The sequence below is a fragment of the Coregonus clupeaformis genome, chromosome 17 (genome assembly GCF_020615455.1).
Source record: "Coregonus clupeaformis isolate EN_2021a chromosome 17, ASM2061545v1, whole genome shotgun sequence".
NCBI lineage: Eukaryota > Metazoa > Chordata > Actinopteri > Salmoniformes > Salmonidae > Coregonus > Coregonus clupeaformis.
The window spans coordinates 66,363,249-66,385,063 of NC_059208.1; the positions used below are offsets into that span (position 1 = coordinate 66,363,249).

Genomic DNA, 21,815 nt, shown 5'->3' on the forward strand with positions numbered 1-21,815 from the left:
AATGTCTAACCCAGATGAACTGTTGGATTTACAGAGGCTCTTCTACGACCTCTGCAGTCTACGCAGTGGCATTATAGCTAATGTTACGAACCCGCTTGTAGTCCATAACAAAGAGGGAGACAACGCGGAGATAAAGAAATACCACACATATTTATTATATAAAGTAAACTATATCCAAGTAACTATGGTGTGTAGTCAGTAGTGTCAGTGAGTGGATGCGTGCATAGATGGTGATAATGAAGGGTGTTGAGAGGTGCGAACACAAATAAGCCCCAAAACGCCACAACCAAAAACAACAGTGTGTCTGAGTGGAGAGAGTCTCCTAGATATATGGGGGAAAGGTGTATTTATACCGGGACACACCCGAGCACAGGTGTGTCCAATTCACTGACGACCCTCCCAGCTCCTCCCACTGAGATCATATTAAGGAAAACAAGAGCAGAGAGAAAGAAAAGGACAGACAGAGTGGGAGGGTCTTCGCACTTTATTTAATCTCATGCTATTCTACACATTTTGCTAAGAGGCTGATAGAAAATGTTGCTGTTTTAAAGCTAATTTCCTGTAATTCTACACATTTTGCCATGGGGCAGAGGAAGATGTGTAGTTTTATAAATAAAATAAAATACAATTGTATTTGTTACATGCGCCGAATACAACAGGTGTAGACCTTAGAGTGAAATGCTTACTTACAAGCCCTTAACCAACAATGCAGTTTTAAGAAAAATAAGTGTTAAGTAAAAAAAATTGATAAGTAAAAAAATAAAAAATAAAAAATAATTAAAGAGCAGCAGTAAAATAACAGTAGGGAGGCTATATACAGGGGGTACCGGTACAGAGTCAATGTGCGGGGGCACAGGTTAGTTTAGGTAATTGAGGTAATATGTAAATGTAGGTAGAGTTAAAGTGACTATGCATAGATAATAAACAGAGAGTGGGGGGGGCAATGCAAGTAGTCCTGGTAGCCATTTGATTAGCTGTTCAGTAGTCTTATGGCTTGGGGGTAGAAGCTGTTAAGAAGCCTTTTGGACCTAGACTTGGCGCTCCGGTACCTCTTGCCGGTGGTAGCAGAGAGAACAGTCTATGACTAGGGTGGCTGGAGTCTTTGACAATTTTTAGGGCCTTCCTCTGACACCGCCTGGTATAGAGGTCCTGGATGGCAGGAAGCTTGGCCCCAGTGATGTACTGGGCCATACGCACTACCCTCTGTAGTGCCTTGCGGTCAGAGGCCGAGCAGTTGCCATACCAGGCAGTGATGCAACCAGTCAGGATGCTCTCGATGGTGCAGCTGTAGAACTTTTTGAGGACCTGAGGACCCATGCCAAATCTTTTCAGTCTCCTGAGGGGGAATAGGCTTTGTAGTGCCCTCTTCACGACTGTCTTGGTGTGTTTGGACCATGATAGTTTGTTGGTGATGTGGACACCAAGGAACTTAAAGCTCTCAACCTGCTCCACTACAGCCCTGTTGATGAGAATGGGGGTGTGCTCGGTCCTCTTCTTTTTCCTGTAGTCCACAATCATCTCCTTTGTCTTGATGACGTTGAGGGAGAGGTTGTTATCCTTGCACCACATGGCCAGGTCTCTGACCTCCTCCCTATAGGCTGTCTCATCGTTGTCGGTGATCAAGCTGACCACTGCTGTGTCATCGGCAAACTTAATGATGGTGTTGGAGTCGTGCCTGGCCATCCAGTTATGGGTGAACAGGGAGTACAGGAGGGGACTGAGCACGCACCCCTGAGGGGCCCCCGTGTTGAGGATCAGCGTGGCAGATGTGTTGTTACCTACCCTTACCACCTGGGGGCGGCCCTTCAGGAAGTCCAGGATCCAATTGCAGAGGGAGGTGTTTAGTCCCAGGGTCCTTAGCTTAGTGATGAGCTTTGAGGGCACTATGGTGTTGAACACTGAGCTGTAGTCAATGAATAGAATTCTCACGTAGGTGTTCCTTTTGTCCAGGTGGGAAAGGGCAGTGTGGTTGCAACATCATCTGTGGATCTGTTGGGGCGGTATGCAAATTGGACTGGGTCTAGGGTTTCTGGGATAATGGTGTTGATGTGAGCCATGACCAGCCTTTCAAAGCACTTCATGGCTACAGATGATAGTGCTACGGGTCGGTAGTCATTTAGGCAGGTTACCTTAGTGTTCTTGGGCACAGGGACTATGGTGGTCTGCTTGAAACATGTTGCTATTACAGACTCAGTCAGGGAGAGGTTGAAAATGTCAGTGAAGACACTTGCCAGTTGGTCAGCGCATGCTCGGAGTAAACGTCCTGGTAATCCGTCTGGCCCTGCGGCCTTGTGAATGTTGACCTGTTTAAAGGTCTTACTCACATCGGCTACGGAGAGCGTGATCACACAGTCATCCGTAACAGCAAATGCTCTCATGCATGCTTCAGTGTTGTTTGCCTCGAAGCGAGCATAGAAGTAATTTAGCTCGTCTGGTAGGCTCATGTCACTTGGCAGCTCGCGGCTGTGCTTCCCTTTGTAGTCTGTAATAGTTTGCAAGCCCTGCCACATCCAACGAGCGTCGGAGCCGGTGTAGTACGATTCAATCTTAGTACTATATTGACGCTTTGCCTGTTTGATGGTTCGTCGGAGGGCATAGTGGGATTTCTTATAAGAGTCTGGGTTAGTCCCGCTCCTTGAAAGCGGCAGCTCTACCCTTTAGCTCAGTGCGGATGTTGCCTATAGCTATTCTACACATGTTAATCTACACATTTTTCCCATGAGGCTGAGAGAACAAAATTCAGTTTATGTTCCAAAAACATAAAATCTGACTAACCCAGTGCACTGCTTGCTATGAATTCTATCTGATGATGTTTGCATGTTTAGTTAAAATGACAAATAATGTCCCGTTTGGAACACTGACAAGTAAAGAGCAGTAAAAATAAGTTTTGCTCATTCTGATTGGGTGGGCCTGGCTCCCCAGTGGGTGGGGACAAACCAAGTCTTGAACCAAGTCTCTGGCCTTGGGAAGGAACATTTTAAAGGTCCGCTTCTTGGCATCTGTGAGGAAGCTGACTCAGTAGCTCTCGTCATGAACTTGCATGATTTAATTCCCCTTATAAATTGTTTAGCGCGTTTATGTTCCCCATATATGTTGTAATTAATTTATCCTAAATGTACTCTACCGGTCAAAAGTACACCTACTCATTCAAGAGTTTTTCTTTATTTTTACTATTTTCTACATTGTAGAATAATAGTGAAGACATCAAAACTAAGAAATAACCCCAAAAAGTGTTAAACAAATCAAAATATATTTTAGATTTTAGATTCTTCAAATAGCTACCCTTTGCCTTGATGACAGCTTTGCACACTCTTGGAATTATCTCAACCAGCTTCACCTGGAATGCTTTTCCAACAGTCTTGAAGGAGTTCCCACATATGCTGAGCACTTGTTGGCTGCTTTTCCTTAACTCTGCGGTCTGACTCATCCCAAACCATCTCAAATTGGTTGAGGTCGGGGGATTGTGGAGGCCAAGTCCTCTGATGCAGCACTCCATCACTCTCCTTCTTGGTAAAATAACCCTTACACAGCCTGGAGGTGTGTTGGATCATTGTCCTGTTGAAAAACAAATGATAGTCCCACTAAGCCCAAACCAGATGGGATGGCGTATTGCTGCAGAATGCTGTGGTAGCCATGCTGGTTAAGTGTGCTTTGAATTCTAAATAAATCACAGACAGTGTCACCAGCAAAGCACCCCCACACCATAACACCTCCTCCTCCATGCTTTACAGTGGGAAATACACATGCAGAGATCATCCGTTCACCCACACCACGTCACACAAAGACACGGCGGTTGGAACCAAAAATCTCCAATTTGGACTCCAGGCCAAAGGACAAATTTCCACCGGTTTAACGTCCATTGCTTGTGTTGCTTGGCCCAAGCAAGTCTCTTCTTCTTATTGGTGTCCTTTAGTAGTGGTTTCTTTGCAGCAATTCGACCATGAAGGCCTGATTCACACAGTCTCCTCTGAACAGTTGATGTTGAGATGTGTCTGTTACTTGAACTCTGTGAAGCATTTATTTGGGCTGCAATTTCTGAGGCTGTTAACTCTAATGGACTTATCCTCTGCAGTAGAGGTAACTCTGGGTCTTCCATTCCTGTGGCGGTCCTCATGAGAGTCAGTTTCATCATAGCGCTTGATGGATTTTGCGACTGCACTTGAAGAAACGTTCAAAGTTCTTGACATTTTCCGTATTGACTGACCTTCATGTCTTAAAGTAATGATGGACTGTCATTTCTCTTTGCTTATTTGAGCTGTTCTTGCCATAATATGGACTTGGTCTTTTACCAAATAGGGCTATCTTCTGTATACACCCCTACCTTGTCACAACACAACTGATTGGCTCAAACGCATTAAGAAGGAAAGAAATTACACAAATGAACTTTTAAGAAGGCACACCTGTTAATTGAAATGCATTCCAGGTGATTACCTCATGAAGCAGGTTGAGAGAATGCCAAGAGTGTGCAAAGCTGTCATCAAGGCAAAGGGTGGCTATTTGAAGAATCTCAAATATAAAATATATTTTGATTTGTTTAACACTTTTTTGGTTACTACATGATTCCATACTGTATGTGTTATTTCATAGTTCTGATGTCTTCACTATTATTCTACAATGTAGAAAATAGTAAAAATAAAGAAAAACCCTTGAATGAGTAGGTGTTCTAAAACTTTTGACTGGTAGTGTACAGTGAGGGAAAAAAGTATTTGATCCCCTGCTGATTTTGTACGTTTGCCCACTGACAAAGAAATGATCAGTCTATAATTTTAATGGTAGGTTTATTTGAACAGTGAGAGACAGAATAACAAAAAAAAAATCCAGAAAAACGCATGTCAAAAATGTTATAAATTGATTTGCATTTTTATGAGGGAAATAAGTATTTGACCCCTCTGCAAAACATGACTTAGTACTTGGTGGCAAAACCCTTGTTGGCAATCACAGAGGTCAGACGTTTCTTGTAGTTGGCCACAAGGTTTGCACACATCTCAGGAGGGATTTTGTCCCACTCCTCTTTGCAGATCTTCTCCAAGTCATTAAGGTTTCGAGGCTGACGTTTGGCAACTCGAACCTTCAGCTCCCTCCACAGATGTTCTATGGGATTAAGGTTTGGAGACGGGCTAGGCCACTCCAGGACCTTAATGTGCTTCTTCTTGAGCCACTCCTTTGTTGCCTTGGCCGTGTGTTTTGGGTCATTGTCATGCTGGAATACCCATCCACGACCCATTTTCAATGCCCTGGCTGAGGGAAGGAGGTTCTCACCCAAGATTTGACGGTACATGGCCCCGTCCATCATCCCTTTGATGCGGTGAAGTTGTCCTGTCCCCTTAGCAGAAAAACACTCCCAAAGCATAATGTTTCCACCTCCAAGTTTGACGGTGGGGATGGTGTTCTTAGGGTCATAGGCAGCATTCCTCCTCCTCCAAACACGGCGAGTTGAGTTGATGCCAAAGAGCTCCATTTTGGTCTCATCTGACCACAACACTTTCACCCAGTTCTCCTCTGAATCATTCAGATGTTCATTGGCAAACTTCAGACGGGTATGTATATGTGCTTTCTTGAGCAGGGGGACCTTGCGGGCGCTGCAGGATTTCAGTCCTTTATTTATTTTATTTATTTATTTCACCTTTATTTAACCAGGTAAGCCAGTTGAGAACAAGTTCTCATTTACAACTGCGACCTGGCCAAGATAAAGCAAAGCAGTGCGATAAAAACAACACAGAGTTACATATGGGGGACCTTGCGGGCGCTGCAGGATTTCAGTCCTTCACGGCGTAGTGTGTTACCAATTGTTTTCTTGGTGACTATGGTCCCAGCTGCTTTGAGATCATTGACAAGATCCTTCCCGTGTAGTTCTGGGCTGATTCCTCACCGTTCTCATGATCATTGCAACTCAATGAGGTGAGATCTTGCATGGAGCCCCAGGCCGAGGGAGATTGACAGTTATTTTGTGTTTCTTCCATTTGCGAATAATCGCACCAACTTTTGTCACCTTCTCACCAAGCTACTTGGCGATGGTCTTGTAGCCCATTCCAGCCTTGTGTAGGTCTACAATCTTGTCCCTGACATCCTTGGAGAGCTCTTTGGTCTTGGCCATGGTGGAGAGTTTGGAATCTGATTGATTGATTGCTTCTGTGGACAGGTGTCTTTTATACAGGTAACAAGCTGAGATTAGGAGCACTCCTTTAAGAGTGTGCTCCTAATCTCAGCTCGTTACCTGTATAAAAGACACCTGGGAGCCAGAAATCTTTCTGATTGAGAGGGGGTCAAATACTTATTTCCCTCATTAAAATGCAAATCAATTTATAACATTTTTGACATGCGTTTTTCTGGATTTTTGTTGTTGTTATTCTGTCTCTCACTGATCAAATAAACCAACCATTAAAATTAAAGAATGATAATTTCTTTGTCAGTGGGCAAACGTACAAAATCAGCAGGGGAACAAATACTTTTTTCCCTCACTGTATATACTGTTGTTCTTTTCCTCTTTTGCCAGTATCATGGGTGTTTACTGTGCTCTAGGCTAATTATGTTTCAAGGAAATGTTTGGTCGAGTTGCATTGTGACGCATTTCAGTTTCATATTTAAATGCAGTAATTTACCATCTTGCAATCCTCCAAGAGGATGCGATGTTCAGGTGCACATGAACACTTGCTACACTGATGAGAAAGAAGTTTGTTTATTTCCATATTGTAATGTGTCCTGTGTTTGTAGTTTGCGTGTCTCAGAGCTCCATGTCTTGTCTGTAATGTCTGTGCGTAATGGGAGCGCGCGTGAGTGCGCAGCTCCATAAGTAATACTTTTGCCACCTATTGGCCTGCAGAACTATTGTTATGAAACATGTATTCATTAAACTGGTAGCGGGGAACTTCAGACAAGTCTTGAGGCTTGTGGGCCTCTTGAGCAAAACAACCGACATGTACTTGAGAGACTCAGTGTGTAGCCCAAACTTTTCGGATGCTACAGACAGAGGAGTCCTGTGAAGCTTGTGGGGGTCATAAAGCAAAACGGAGAACACCATCATGTTTGTGAGAGTCACATTTTCCATAATAGTTTGTAGGCCAAACCATTCGGACACTTCCTCTTCTTCACCGCTCTAGCGCTGCCACTTTTCACCACAGATGCGGAAGGGCGATATCGGCGGAGGCGGTGGATTGAGACGCAGCCCATGCAGAAATATATCTGTTTAAGCTAGATATCTAGTTTTAACAGAAGGATTTTGATGGGGATTTGTTTATTATGTTAATTCGATTTAAGTCATACCACAGATTCTCAATTGGATTGAGGTCTGGGCTTTGACTAGGCCATTCCAAGACATTTAAATGTTTCCCCTTAAACCACTCAAGTGTGGCTTTAGCAGTATGCTTAGGGCCATTGTCCTGCTGGAAGGTGAACCTCCGTCCCAGTCTCAAATCTCTGGAAGACTGAAACAGGTTTCCCTCAAGAATTTCCCTGTATTTAGCACCATCCATCATTCCTTCAATTCTGACCAGTTTCCCAGTCCCTGCCGATGAAAAACATCCCCACAGCATGATACTGCCACCACCATTCTTCACTGTGGGGATGGTGTTCTCAGGGTGATTAGAGGTGTTGGGTTTGCGCCAGACATAGCGTTTTCCTTGATGGCCACAAAGCTTAATTTTAGTCTCATCTGACCAGAGTACCTTCTTCCATGTTTGGGGAGTCTCCCACATGCCTTTTGGCGAACACCAAACGTGTTTGCTTATTTTTTTCTTTAAGCAATGGCATTTTTCTGGCCACTCTTCCGTAAAGCTCAGCTCAGCACCAATTTTGACTATTTTGTGTATGTCCATTACATGAAATCCAAATAAAAATCCATTTAACTTACAGGTTGTAATGCAACAAAATAGGAAAAAATGCCAAGAGGGATGAATACTTTTGCAAGGCACTGTACCTTCATGAATGTAGGTCCCTTATAGTCTTCTTCCCAAGAGATAAATAATAAATGTTTTGCTTATGTCTCGTATTTACAGAAAAAACTACAGCTGAGGATTACTGTGAAGCTAGCTAGCTATCTGCCCAGTCATCTGTGCAGAAATCCACATGACCCCATGTTATCATATCTGGAGTGCACACAAACTGTAGCTCAGTTGCCATGCTCACTTTGAATTACACAGATGCAGTGCTAATCTGGCAGGTTTAGACACTGCCATGCTTCACTGTGGGGATGGTGTTCTCGGGGTGATGAGAGGTGTTGCTTATATTTTTCTTTAAGCAATGGCTTTTTTCTGGTCATTCTTCCTTAAAGCCCAGCTCTGTGGCGTGTACAGCTTAAAGTGGTCCTATGGACAGATACTCCAATCTCCGCTGTGGAGCTTTGCAGCTCCTTCAGGGTTATCTTTGGTCTCTTTGTTGCCTCTCTGATTAATGCCCTCCTTGCCTGGTCCGTGAGTTTTGGTGGGCGGCCCTCTCTTGGCAGGTTTGTTGTGGTGCCATATTCTTTCAATTTTTTAATAATGGATTTAATGGTGCACCTTGGGATGTTCAAAGTTTCTGATATGTTTTTATAACCCAACCCTGATGTGTACTTCTCCACATCTTTGTCCCTGACCTGTTTGGAGAGCTCCTTGGTCTTCATGGTGCCGCTTGCTTGGTGGTGCCCCTTGCTTAGTGGTGTTGCAGACTCTGGGGCCTTTCAGAACAGGTGTATATATACTGAGATCATGTGACACTTAGATTGCACACAGGTGGACTTTATTTAACTAATTATGGGACTTCTGAAGGTAATTGGTTGCACCAGATCTTATTTAGGGGCTTCATAGCAAAGGGGGTGAATACATATGCACACACCACTTTTCCATTATTTATTTTTTAGCATTTTTTTAAAACAAGTTATTTTTTTCATTTCACTTCACCAATTTGGACTATTTTGTGTATGTCCATTACATGAAATCCAAATAAAAATCCATTTAAATTACAGGTTGTAATGAAACAAAATAGGAAAACCGCTAAGGGGGATGAATACTTTTGCAAGGCACTGTACCTGTTTCACCTGTGAGCTGGAGTTATGTTCTAGCTCTGGTATGTGAGCTGTGTGGGGAGGCTGTCCATATCCTGGTATACCCCAACCTGCTATAGTTGGTTTGGCAGGGTAGGCCTGATTAAGGCTTAAGTTTTCGATTTAGGTTCAAATCTGTATTTTGAGTCTGTTTATTTTGTAAATACCTTTGTAGATTATGTAAATATTCATTCATTGGATATCGTCATTCACCGGGAACCACTTTTCACTGTTAATAAACTGGACACTGTTTTGCACCTGAACATGCTGCCTCCTGCTACTTACTGCCCATAAGGCTGCTTCAACATCTGGGCCCGTATCCTTAAAGATTCTGAGAATCCTCTCAGAGAGCTCCTAACTTAACCTAAAAATTCCTTGCCAGGAGTTTTAGCTTAGAAGTGATTCCAGAACATTTTCAGTGAACTCTGAGCCAGGAATGGATGAAAAATCCTATCTTAGTGAGGAGGTGTGGTTGACCCCGTTGCTAGGTATGAGTCATCATTTCAAAAGCCGTGATTGGTTGATCCTACAAGTTTGATGAAAATGAACTTTTGGTGATAATGAGCAAAGGATGTACCCTCAAATCAATAAACATAATTATACACTCTAATCTTATGCAGACTATAATTGTAAATAATATTTCATATTCAAGAAAATATCTGGAAAATGAATAGTAAGCTGTAGGGGTTATAGCCTAACATTAGAATCTAAAATATGTGAAAACTTAAGCTCATTACACCCTGTTCAAATAATGATTTGTGTCTCATTTGCTCATATTAATATCCTAGCTGGCATATTTTGTACTTTCACTTCCATATGGACCCCATTGAAAACAAGATGGCCTATCTCAAGGGGCTGTCCTTAATGAAGTAGAAATTGCAACGTTACAACTCAGTGTGAACTTAACGAGGTAACACAGCTCAGCTTTTAACAATGTCTGTGATTGCTGGCTGGTCTATTTATGAAGGCTTGTTAACAAATATCCTACAAACACAGAAAATGGAGAAAAAAAGGAATCGTAAGCCGAACTGGACTGAGGAGCAAGGTTTGTTGCTGGCCCAGTTGGTGAACGAACATAAAGGTATGTTACGAGGAAAATTTGGCCCAACTGTCACTAGCCAAGGCAAGAGGCGCGCCTGGGACACAATATCCCAAACAATCAATGCCTCTTTTCCACTGGTGGTGCGGACAGGCGACGATTGTGAGAAAAGGTGGTATGTGCTGCAGTCCAAGGCAAAAGATGAGATTGCAGCACACAAGCGGGAATCCTCACTCACAGGTGAGCAAAATACTATGGCCTACCACATAATCTGGCAATTTGCTCCTGCTGGCAAAGTTAATTTACATGCCTAAGTACTGTGTTCATTGACTGTTTCTTTCTAGGGGGTGGACCACCTGCAAAGCGGCTGTCCCAGGTGGCCGACACTGTCTTTCAAGTCCTGGGACACTCTGAGGTCAGTGTCACCGGGCTGCCAACAGGCATTGACACGTCAATGATGCAGGCCCTTGAAATGCAGCAAAGGTAGGACACAGGGTTATTCATATCAACAGTGTTTATTCATTGCAGAAGCCATTTCATGTGTTATCCATGCTCATTGTATTAAATTAATTTAATCAAAACAATAATTAAACTAGGCCTATGTATTTCTGTAGCATGGAGCCATCACAAGAACCGGGCCCATCAAGTTTGCCGCCTGAACCATCTGCAGCTGCTACTCAGGATAGCCCGGCGGATCAAACACCATTCCCATCCGCAGCACCTGCTCCGTCAGCATCCCTGCAGGAGAGAAGATTGCAACTCACAATTGATGTGTTTGAACAACAAAAAAAGTCCTTTCCCTTCAGGAGGAGTACTACCGCCTTAAAATTGAACACCTAAAAAATAAACCATTTAGAGATTGTGTTCTGTGTCTTGCATTTAACAGTTGCAGGTGATGTGCAGTAAAACTGTGGTAGTTCTTAATACCATCACAAGTTCTCAAATGACATGGGGCTACAGCTTGCCTGAAATGTAAATTTGTGAAGTTTGCCCTGTAAGGCAGTCCACTCTGGGCTAGGTTCCCCTGTGGAATGTGAATATCTTCTTCACCACCATCCTCATCGTTGTCTCCATCCTCATCCTCATCGCCATCCTCCAGAGGTTCTGCAATCTGTCTAACCTTGCAAATATTGTGTAATATTGCACAGGCTATGATGAGTTTGCTGACTTTTTTCAGGCCTCAGCCGCACCTCTCCGTGGAGAACATGAAAGCGCCTCTTAAGCTGGCCTATGCCACGCTCCACCACCGCTCTTGTTGTCTTGTGGGCCCTACAATAGAATACAGACCTTTAATTATTTGATGGAAATATTGCACTACTTGGATGCTCTAACATATTGCTTGCATTTCATTTCCATGATTTTTGTATTGTTTGGCTTACCTGTTATAGTTTAGTTGGGGCCCTTGGCGTGGCTGGAGGTAAGGTGTAAGGAGCCATGGTTTGCATGGGTAGCCACTGTCCCCTAACAAGTGGCAATTAGCTGGCACATAGCGTCTCTCAAAAAGCTGTCTGATGCCACTCTCGGAGAGCATTCTCGCATCATGTGTGGAGCCTGGCCATTTAGCCACAATGTCCAAAATCTTCCAGGCCACATTGAACACTATTTGCACATTGATGCTGTGGAAATTCTTCCTGTTAACAAAGACAGCCTCGTCCTCTGATGGCGCAATTATTCTCACATGTGTTCCATCAATTACACCCACAACGCCAGGGAATCCTGCAATGTCCATAAATGCCCTTTTATGTGTGTGTAAAGTGCAGGCATCCAGCGGGAATGAAACAAATTGTGTCACAATATTAGGTTGTGACAAAGCTGTCAGTGTTTGGGTGATGACTCTGCTGACGGAGGATTGGGACAGACCCAAGTCATCACTGCTGCATTGTTGCATTTTCCCTGTTGCCAAATACCTCAGGGTTGTGATTACTTTCTTCTCCGGTGTAATAGCGTTGTGGCGTCGAGTTGGTGAAGTAATTGCATCTCTAAGGAGATCCACCACAAACATGATTCCTGCACGATCCAATCTGTAGCGTCTCAATAATTCCCTGTCATCCAGTGTTTGCAGGACATCTCTCCTGCCTCCTCTGTTGGCCATTTTGTGCAGCTGCTTAGGGTAACTCCTAAGCCACTAAAAGTCCTCTTCCCTGCTCTTAGCAGATCTCGCCTTAGGAGCCCTTTTAAGCGCTAGGACTCTTGAGGAATAGCTTTTATATTAACTGGGATTTTCGTGTCACTTTTAGGGGAAATTCTAAGAAAACGTCATGCCTCTGAGAATTTTCTTAGAATTTGGCCGCTAGGAGCCACTTTTTGCACAAAAATTCTTTAGAGATACGGGCCCTGGTCTCTACGATCAGAGAGAAAATTGAGCATTCTTCAAGCTAATTTCCTGCAATTCTACACATTTTGTCATGGGGCAGAGAGACTTTTTGTTGTTGCAGCTTTTAAGCGAATATCCTGCAATTCTACACATTTTCCTATGAGGCAGAGAGAACAAAATTCAGTTTATGTTCCAAAAACATTTTAAGGGGAATACAAGAAGTATTGAGTTGAACATTTTTTAATTGATGGAGTACTATGGATACCAATATCGCTGTGAGCCTCCAAGCAATTCTGTGTGGACCTAATACATTTTTTTGGGGAAAGAATATTGTGAAACACTATCATTCCACTATTACTGTAGATCTTAATAACATACATTATAGATTAAAGGCGCTAGGCCATATGTAATATTTTTTCATTGTTATTTCTGAAAATGTTCTTAAGATCTACAGTAACAGTGGAATGATAGTGTTTCACAATATTCTTTCCCCCAAAAAATGTATTAGGTCCACACAGAATTGCATTTAATGGTAGAGCCTTCTTATTGGTCAACAAAAGACGACCATCTCGTTGTCAAATTGACTGAGTTTCCTTTAGCTTCAATAGACAGGTTAGCTGACGTCACTTAAACGATGCGCACGCTTAGAAGGGGCAGAAGGCTGTGTGTTATTATGGTTCTGGATGGCCAGATAGCTAGCAACAATGACAAGAAACTGCCATGTGGTGAATCCTAAGTGGCTCGTCTGACCTTGTTCTTAATACCATGTCTTATTTGTAGGTGTTTTGACTGATATCACAACTATGCTAATATGGCAAATAATGTGCTAGCTAGCTAACCAACAACTAACGATGTATTTGAGAAACAAGTGCTCATTGTGCAACTTTGTGTTTTCAATAAACATTGGAGATGGAATATGTTGACAAATGCTGTCAAATCTACGCCAATCCCATGTTTTGCCCCATAGTTGCACACTTATCGGGTTTGTTGCTAAACAACCAACCCCTTCTATAGCCCCCCCAAAAAAAGGTTAGGGTTTAATTTAAGGTTAGGCATAAGGTTAGCATTGCGGTTGTTAGGGTTAGGTTTAAAATCAAATGTTAATTAGAGAAATTGTAGAAATGGGCGGGGTTTATGACTTTGTAGTTATAGAAACGAGTGACGACCAATTGACTGGGGCCAGCAAATCTAGTTGTCAAATTGACTGGGGCTGAGCGATTTCTACGTTTGAGGTTTGCTGGCCCCAGTCAATTTGACAAGAGATTTGCTGGCCCCAGTCAATTTGACAAGAGACGGTTAGTCTATTGTTGACCAATAAGGCTGCACCATTAGAATGCAATTGTGTGCACCCCCAATAACATTTTTTTGGGGAAAATATTGTGAAACACTATCACAGGACATTTAAGAAATTACAATGCAAAAATATTACATCTAGCTCCTTTAATATTATTACATTATATTGCATTACACCCTCTAAACTTATTTGACATATACCTTGGCTAAAATGTGTTTAATTTGTTGTGGTTAGTAATATTCATGTGATTTTCTTTTAAATGCAATTTTTTATTTTTTTGATCTGGCAGTACCTGCAGTAACTCCGTGGACCCCACTTTGAGAACCGCCAGGGGAACTCAACTCTTACCCTGCGAGGTCCACAGCCTGCTGGTTTTCTGTTCTACCTGATAATTAATTGCACACACCTGGTGTCCCAGGTCTAAATCAGTCCCTGATTAGAGGGGAACAATGAAAAAATGCAGCGTAACTGTCTTCGAGGTCCAGAGTTGAGTTTGAGGGGACTACGCAATACTATTTCTGATGATATGACAGAAATGTATGAGAAAACATAACTCCCACAAAGCAGCACGCCATAGGACTGCAGGCGAAGCTAATAAAACTGAAATAACTGTGGTTATCGGAGTTTTGGGTACATTAGTTTGTAGTGCTTGCACACTTACATCTGGTTTATCACTGTATGGTTAAGATGGTTTACTGTATGGATAAGATGGTTTACTGTATGGTTAAGATGGTTTACTGTATGGTTAAGATGGTTTACTTGAACATACAGTAAACCATCAAAGGAATGGCAGATTTAAACCTGAACTATGAACAAATATCAACAAAACTAATAGTCTTTCACAACTTTTATGTACAATACAAAACATCTAAAAAGGAACTACAATGTAGATGGTGTTCGAAAAAGTAAAAAACAAAATTGTCTTTATAGAGGGAATAGTCATGCTTTGCTGTACAGTGTGGTATGATCTTACTCCAAAAACCTCCATAGCCTACAGTCAATTCGGTGGTAAAGACTGGGTAAACGTGAATACACTGCGATACACTTTTTTCCTACATCACAAGCACACATTTAAAGCAGATACATATACACATATGCTTTGTTTACTCCTTGTTGCAACTTGCAACGCTCAAACCCAAATACAGTACGCTATATGATGAATCCAGCATTCACATTCAATACATCCAGTGTATTTACAGTGAAGGTCTGGACATAGGCTAGCCTTCAGCAATATACTTACTTTGTATTCAACATTCTATTCCAAAAATATAATAACAAAATCATTTTTTGTAAAGTAACTTATTTCTGGCATTGAGCACTTGTGTTGAACGTAAGCAGTCAGATATAGGGGGAAATATCAACCACACTACTGATCTTACGCTAATGTCCTGAGAATAGAGAGTATTGAGACTGGTTACTGCAGGTTAAAGCAGGTTTTTATGATCGCCAAATAGAGACCACACAGACTTCTCCTATCACTTTTTTTATTTGTTCTGTTAACCCCGAAAGCTGCTTAACCCAACACGCCATCTGTTCAGTTCATTGTTCCATTCGTGTTTTTAAGGAGATGATGGCCAACAGGTGGTAGGCATTAGTGAGAACATTATTTTCCCACAATACACTTGATGGGATAATCCATGGCCTTGTTAGAATACTTTAAAAAATGCAAATGTCCTTCCTTGTTTCCCTGAGGTAAGCACATATTTATAAGTGACTGAATAGGTTCAACTAAATAACATCATATTACTTTCAACAATCCAACCAATTAAGATCTGTGATTACTTCAAAGGAAAGTAGGACGGAAGGATGCATAAATCAACTATTCGAAAAGGCTCCGAGGTCCTGTATTCACTCGTCCATGCCCTCGTCGTCTTCCTCCGCCCTGGCGTCCACCTCGGCTGTGTCGGAGAACTCGTGCAGCAGGACGTACTCGCGGCTGCTGAAGCCAAACTTGAGCACGTCCTTCTCCTTGAGCTCGTAGTAGCGCTGCGCCTCGATGCGCTGGTTGTTCAGGTAGGTGCCATTGCCCGAGCCTAGGTCAATGATGTAGGGCTTCACCCGCCGCCCACCAGTTCCGTCCGAACGTGTGAACTCCACCAGCCTGGAAATCAGCAGACAGAAAGAACTACATTACCCAGAGGTTGAAAGTGTCCCAACTCAGAACTACATAACCAAGAGCAGGGCTGTCCAACCCTGTTCCTGGAGAGCTACCGTCCTGGAGGTTATCGCTCCAACCCTAATCATCTGATTCTAGTAATTAGCTGGTTGATAAGCTGAATAAGGTTAGTTACAACTGGGGTTGAAACAAAAACCTACAGGTGGGTAGCTCTCCAGGAACAGGGTTGGAGAGCCCTGACCTAGAGATTGAAATCACAAACACAACTACATTAACCAGACGTTAAAAGTGTCAGACATCAACAAAATGTTGTGAAATTATGTTAGTGGGAAAAAGGCATAATTTCAAAACATACAGAGCTGATTTGCAAAGGCTTAGCAGCTAAACTAATGGCATCCCGAGGGCCTGATTTGAGCATCCAAGTGATTGTCAGATCTCACCTGTACTGGAACACTGCGTGCTGTTTGGAGCAGGAGGGGTGGTCGATTGGGATGTCAGCAATCTTCCTCTGCCGCCCCATCAGGTAGGCACTCTGCCTGTGGACGTACATGACCGGGAGCTGCTCATCGTTCTTGAAGGGGTACAGTCGCCACCTGCGCTTGGGGATGCGAGCCTCTGGGGGCTCGTTGTACTTGATCACTTCCCCCCTGAACGTGTTGGTATCTTCCGTGAGCGCTCCAGACAGTTCAAAGTTGGGCTTCTCTTTATCGACTGGGGGGCTGACTTCGCCCTCGCCCCCCTCTTGGGTACCTTGTCCAAAAGCTTGTCGCTCGTCGTCGTTCTCCTCAAACCGGTGCCGGTTGTCCCGTCGTCGATTGTCGTGCTGCTGTCTCTCGGCCTGCTGCTCCTGGAAAGAGCGGGAGTCCCTGTCTCTGGGCCTGCCCCCACCTCCACCCCTCTCCCTCTCTCCTCGTTCTCGCTCCCTGGGTCTGTCAGACTCTCTGGGTCCGTCAGCCTGCTCCCACCTGCTTCGCCGCACTGGTGGCTCCGAGGGCTCTGGCTTATCGTTGCAGTCACGCCTTCTCCGGTCATCGGCACCTCTGTGGTCATCCTGCTCCTGTAGGGGAGACAGTGGGACAGGAGAGTCAAGCACAGGGTCAAAATTAGTTGGTAAAGTGTTATCATTTACGGAATACATTTGCTGCATTAAAAGTTGTACATGTATGCATTTCCCCAATTGTTACATTTACTCATAAGTAATGACAGAATCACCCGCTTTATTTTGACTTCGGCACCATGGGTAGGGCTTCGGCTCCTGCCGGTGTTTTTGGGCGATCTGTCTCGTCTTCCCAACGCCCTTCTACCTGGCGAATGACCTTTTGTCCTTGGTGGCGATCTAGTCAATCAAATCAACAAGGAAAGGCTTTAAAACCAATAGTTTAGTAATTTAACACCAAGGCTAACTAGCTACTACGGACAGCTCCTACTGGATTCTTCTCTGAGCGACATCTGACAAATCATTTGTAATACAGGGCTCGACATACAGGATGGCCGCTGGCCTAGGGAGATTTTGGAAACCCTTTGGGCCAGTCAATCATCCACGTCAGTGCCCTGCTTAGGCCAGTGAAAATAATATTGTAATAATGCTATTTTCAATCTAGGATATATAATTATTGAAAAACAGACAAATTCCCAAAGCTGTTACTTCGTTATGAACATTATTTATTACACGCACCGCACACATAGCTTTTGAGAGGAATATAATCTGTCGGGCAGCAAAAGCATGCAGCTCTCAACTGGTTGTCGCGTAGAGCAGCTCACAGAAGAAAGACAGCGGTAGGGAAGACGTTTCAACTTATGATAACTACCAGTAAAAGCTAAGGCAACAATGGGTATGCAAACCAGGTATTTAAAACGTTTGGTCCGAAGTCTTGGTTAAATCTTTGCGATGCGCAATTCAGTCATCATGCTCTGTTTGAATTAACATTTCTAAAGGCTTTCCTAAAAAACCTTCCCAATTAAATTAGGACTGCTAAGTAGACCTACCTGGCAGAATGATATGCATCAATTGGGTCAGCATTTGTTTTGCAAACTCTGGCATCACATTTAGGCTACACTGTACAGTACAGAAACACCGCTAGCCAAACAACTGTCTCTTGCTAGGTGTGCATTTGAATTGAAGGGCAACTACACCCTCCCCCAACATGTATTTTTTTTCCAGACCTCAAAAGTAGTCTCCTGATTTGGTTTAACCTCTTAAGGATCGGACCCTTTTTTTCAATTTTCGCCTAAAATGACATACCCAAATCTAACTGCCTGTAGCTCAGGACCTGAAGCAAGGATATGCATATTCTTGATACCATTTGAAAGGAAACACTTTGAAGTTTGTTGTAATGTGAAATTAATGTAGGAGAATATAACACATTAGATCTGATAAAAGATAATACAAACAAAAAAACATGCGTTTTCTATTATTTTTTTTGTTCCATCATTGAAATGCAAGAGAAAGGCCAGAATATAATATTGCAATTTAGGCAACATTTAGATTTTGGCCACTAGATGGCAGCAGCGTGTGCGCAAAGTTTCAGATTGATCCAATGAAGCATTGCAATACTGGACTATTTAGTATCAAGTCTGCGCAAATGTGCCGAATTGGTCAATTGATACATTTTCAAGTACATAACTATAGAGAACATACAAAAATGATATGGTAATACAAAATGTCAGTTTACACACTCCCAGGAATGTCATACATGATGGATCATTAGCTTATACACTAACTTTCACACATCTAGATGGCCGGGCAGGGTGGGTGTGGAGCCAGAGACAGCAGGGGTTCAAACTGTAGAACCCAGTTCCTACATTTGAATATAAAAACAGATTTTATCAAACAAAACCGGATGACTGTGTGATATCGCTCTTCGTGGCCGATGTGAGCAAAATGTTTAAAACAGATTAACAAGCACAAGGCCTGAATACCAGGGCGCATTCCCAAAGCATGCACAGACCAGCTGGCAGTGTCTTCACAGACATTTTCAATATCTCCTTGTCCCAGTCTGTAACCCCAACATGTTTCAAGCGGACTACCATTGTCCCTGCTCCCAAGAGCTCCAAGGTAGCCTGCCTAAATGACTATCACCCTGTAGCAATCACATTTGTAATTATGAAGTGCTTTGAAATGCTGGTCATGACACACATTATCCCACACACCCTAGACCCACTCCAATTCGCATACCGCCGCAACATATCCACAGGTGACGCAATCTCAATTGCACTTCACACTGCCCTCTCCCACCTGGACAAGAGGGGAAATAACTATGCGAGAATGCTTTTCATAGACTACAGCTCAGCGTTCAACACCATAGTCCCTTCCAAGCTCATCAAGCTAGGGGACCCAGGGACTGAACCCCTACCTTTACAACTGGATCCCCAGGTGGTGAGGGTAGGCAACAACACCTCCGCCATGCTGACCCTCAACACGGAGGACCCCTAAGGGGTGTGTGCTTAGTCCCCTCCTGTACTGCCTGTTTACCCATGCAGCTGCGTGGCCGCGCACATCTGCAACACCATCATCAAGTTTGCTTGAGGAAAACAACCTCAACGTCAGTAAGACCAAGGAGCAGATTGTGGACTATCGGAGAAAAAGGGGAGAGCATGCTCCCATCTACATTGACGGGGCTGTAGTTCCTTGGTGTTCGCATCACTAAGGACTTAACATGGTCCACACACACCCCCCAGTCGTGAAGAGGGCACGGCAGCACCTCTTCCCCCTCAGGAGGCTGAAAGGATTTGGCATGGGCCCTCGGATCCTCAAAAAGTTATACAGCTGCACAATCAAGAGCATCTTGATAGGCTGAATCACCGCTTGGTATGGCAAATGCACCGCCCTTGACCGCAAAGCACTTCAGAGGGTGGTGCGGACAGCCCAGTACATCACTGTCAGAGGAAAGCCCGAAAAATTGCCAAAGACTCCAGCCACCCAAGCCATAGACTATTCACTCTGCTACCGTCCGGAGCATCGGCTCTCAGACCAACAGGCTCTGAGACAGCTTCTACCCCCAAGCCATAAGACTGCTAAATAGGGAGTTAATGGTACCAGAACTATCTGCATTGACTATCTTGCACTGACCCTACACACACTCACTCGACTACATATACACACTCACTCATATACACTACACTGACACACCCACATATGCACAGACACACCGACAACACAAACACACATACACATTACACACACACGGACACACTTTTACACTCATCATTTGCTGCTGCTACTCTGTTCTTTATTTTACTCTTATAATTATCTATCCTGATAGCCTAGTGACTTTACCCTGCCTTCATGTGCATATCTACCTCATTTAGCTCGTACCTATGCACATTGACCTGGTACTCTCTGTATATACTGTCAAATCAAATCACGTCACATGCGCCGAATACAACAGGTGTAGACCTTACCGTGAAATGTTTCCTTACAAGCCCTTAACCAACAATGTAGTTAAGAAAATAGTTAAGAAATTATTGACCAAATAAACTAAAGTAATTTTTTAAAAATAAAAATACAATAAAATCAAATAACAATAATGAGGCTATATACAGGGGTCAATGTGCGGGGTACAGGTTACTGTAGCTCCATTCTTGTGGGCGGCAGGTAGCTTAGTGGTTAAGAGTGTTGTGCCAGTAACCGAAAGGTCGCTGGTTCTAATCCCCGAGGCGACTAGGTGAAAAATCTTGAGCAAGGCACTTAACCCTAATTGCTCCTGTAAATCGCTCTGGATAAGAGCGTCTGCTAAATGACTAAAATGTATTCCTTGTTACTATTTTGCATCATTTGGAAGGGCTCATAAGCAAGCATTTGACGGTAAAGTCTCCAGTTGTATTCTGCGCATGTGACAAATAAAATGTTATTTGAATTCTAGCTAGCTATCACTTTCCAGTCAACTAACAAATGAGACTTAGCTAGCTAATTGAGGTAAAACTAAGCGGCATTCTGCCTTCTCCCTACAGTTTTCAGTCATTTACTTTGCCCACGACTACCTCATGTGAACTACAATCCTGACACCATTTTAATGTTTAGAAACGTCAACAATCATCGCTTGCCATATGTCATTCGAAACATATGCCACTTATCTATCATCATCGAGAAATAAAAGAATACACTTACTCTAACAGTTTTGCAGATCCATTCAGCTATAGGTGCCTCCATCAGCTGAAACTACACTTCAGCTACACTTCCCGAGTTACGCTTACACACAGGTGTTGGAATGGAGCATGTTAGCTAGATAGCTAATTAGTACAGGTGGTCGGTCGCCTCTTGTCTTCCGTCAACAAGCGCTGTAACAGAGATATTTCCGTGTGGGAACACTAACCTTCTCTATCAAGGCGTGTATCAATTTAACCTTTTGTTTTTTTGAAAATTATATATAATGCTACGAAATATAAGGTCCTTATGCTTCCAAAGCGTAATCTAAACATTAACGCGTGTTAATGTTCAGATTGCGCGTCGGTACTCTTAACAAAACTCCCAAGTACAGAAGACGCCTTCTTCCAATGACTTATGTGTAATGTAATGGAACAGTCATGATCAATGGCTAATTGAGGACTGACGTTAACGTTACACGACTAAAGCATAACAAGAAAGCCTACTAGCTAGCTAAATCGTTAGCTTAGTGGCTAGCTAGTTGCTATTATTGATTTTGTGTAACATCATGGCCTTGCAACCCTACTGTGTAATTTGTGCTCGCTAGCTACAATACCATACACCCATGAAATCAGGCTACCTGCTCGTTCGTCTCCTCTGCGGCGGTGGGCTGCCGTTGGACCCCGAACTCGAGCGGCGTGATCTCTGTGGCCTAGCAGGGCTGAGTTTCTCATGTTTGATTTTCGGTTTTGACTCCCGCACCGGGGAATCCACTCTTTTATGCCGTCTCTCTTTATCCATTATGAAACTTAACCAATATTTGTAAATCGACTAAATCAAGTTCATAGCGAATAAATATGTATAAAAAGTGAACAACAAACTCCACTGAAAACGCTGAGAAAGTTTTCTATTGTGCTCAAGGAAACGTGTTTCCGCTTCCGGCAGAACGCTGG

The 21,815-nt window shown here is 43.2% G+C and overlaps 3 protein-coding genes across 5 annotated transcripts; 1 reads left to right on the plus strand and 2 right to left on the minus strand.

Annotated features, from left to right (window-relative positions):
• The first annotated feature begins 9,931 nt into the window (after positions 1-9,931).
• LOC121586876 lies at positions 9,932-11,222 on the plus strand. Of its 3 annotated transcripts, XM_045226669.1 has the most exons (4): positions 9,932-10,097; positions 10,209-10,295; positions 10,400-10,538; positions 10,652-11,222. In XM_045226669.1, exons 1-4 carry the CDS (start codon positions 9,950-9,952, stop codon positions 10,893-10,895), a joined length of 618 nt encoding a protein of 205 aa, XP_045082604.1. In that variant the 5' UTR covers positions 9,932-9,949; the 3' UTR covers positions 10,896-11,222. The 3 variants fall into 3 exon arrangements, with proteins under 3 accessions (XP_045082604.1, XP_045082602.1, XP_045082603.1); XM_045226667.1 differs by having other exon boundaries at positions 9,932-10,295; XM_045226668.1 differs by having other exon boundaries at positions 9,932-10,295; positions 10,670-11,222.
• Positions 10,935-12,387, minus strand: LOC121586875 (putative nuclease HARBI1). The gene is made up of 3 exons (XM_045226591.1): positions 11,435-12,387; positions 11,224-11,324; positions 10,935-10,963 (listed from the first exon to the last, which is right to left on the minus strand). The coding sequence occupies exons 1-3, from the start codon at positions 12,145-12,147 to the stop codon at positions 10,935-10,937; spliced, it is 843 nt and encodes a 280-aa protein (XP_045082526.1). The 5' UTR covers positions 12,148-12,387.
• Positions 12,388-14,495: 2,108 nt separating this feature from the next.
• Positions 14,496-21,796, minus strand: LOC121586877 (smad nuclear-interacting protein 1-like). Its single transcript, XM_041903893.2, has 4 exons — positions 21,503-21,796; positions 16,992-17,115; positions 16,220-16,836; positions 14,496-15,764 (listed from the first exon to the last, which is right to left on the minus strand). The coding sequence occupies exons 1-4, from the start codon at positions 21,661-21,663 to the stop codon at positions 15,512-15,514; spliced, it is 1,155 nt and encodes a 384-aa protein (XP_041759827.2). The 5' UTR covers positions 21,664-21,796; the 3' UTR covers positions 14,496-15,511.
• Positions 21,797-21,815: the final 19 nt, after the last annotated feature.

Bases quoted from the DNA above. Each gene is read 5' to 3' on its own strand.
- LOC121586876 (XM_045226667.1), top strand. From the start codon at position 9,950: ATGTCTGTGATTGCTGGCTGGTCTATTTATGAAGGCTTGTTAACAAAT. The intron at 10,296-10,399 runs GTGAGCAAAATA...GTTTCTTTCTAG, and splicing joins GCGGGAATCCTCACTCACAG to GGGGTGGACCACCTGCAAAG. The intron at 10,539-10,651 runs GTAGGACACAGG...TAATTAAACTAG, and splicing joins GCCCTTGAAATGCAGCAAAG to GCCTATGTATTTCTGTAGCA.
- LOC121586877 (XM_041903893.2), bottom strand. From the start codon at position 21,663: ATGGATAAAGAGAGACGGCATAAAAGAGTGGATTCCCCGGTGCGGGAG. The intron at 17,116-21,502 runs GTAGCCTGATTT...TTGATTGACTAG, and splicing joins CAGAGGAGACGAACGAGCAG to ATCGCCACCAAGGACAAAAG. The intron at 15,765-16,219 runs GTGAGATCTGAC...GCTGATTTCCAG, and splicing joins CACGCAGTGTTCCAGTACAG to GCTGGTGGAGTTCACACGTT.
- LOC121586875 (XM_045226591.1), bottom strand. From the start codon at position 12,147: ATGGCCAACAGAGGAGGCAGGAGAGATGTCCTGCAAACACTGGATGAC. The intron at 11,325-11,434 runs GTAAGCCAAACA...ATTCTATTGTAG, and splicing joins CCCCAACTAAACTATAACAG to GGCCCACAAGACAACAAGAG. The intron at 10,964-11,223 runs GTCAGCAAACTC...GAACTACCACAG, and splicing joins GCGGCTGAGGCCTGAAAAAA to TTTTACTGCACATCACCTGC.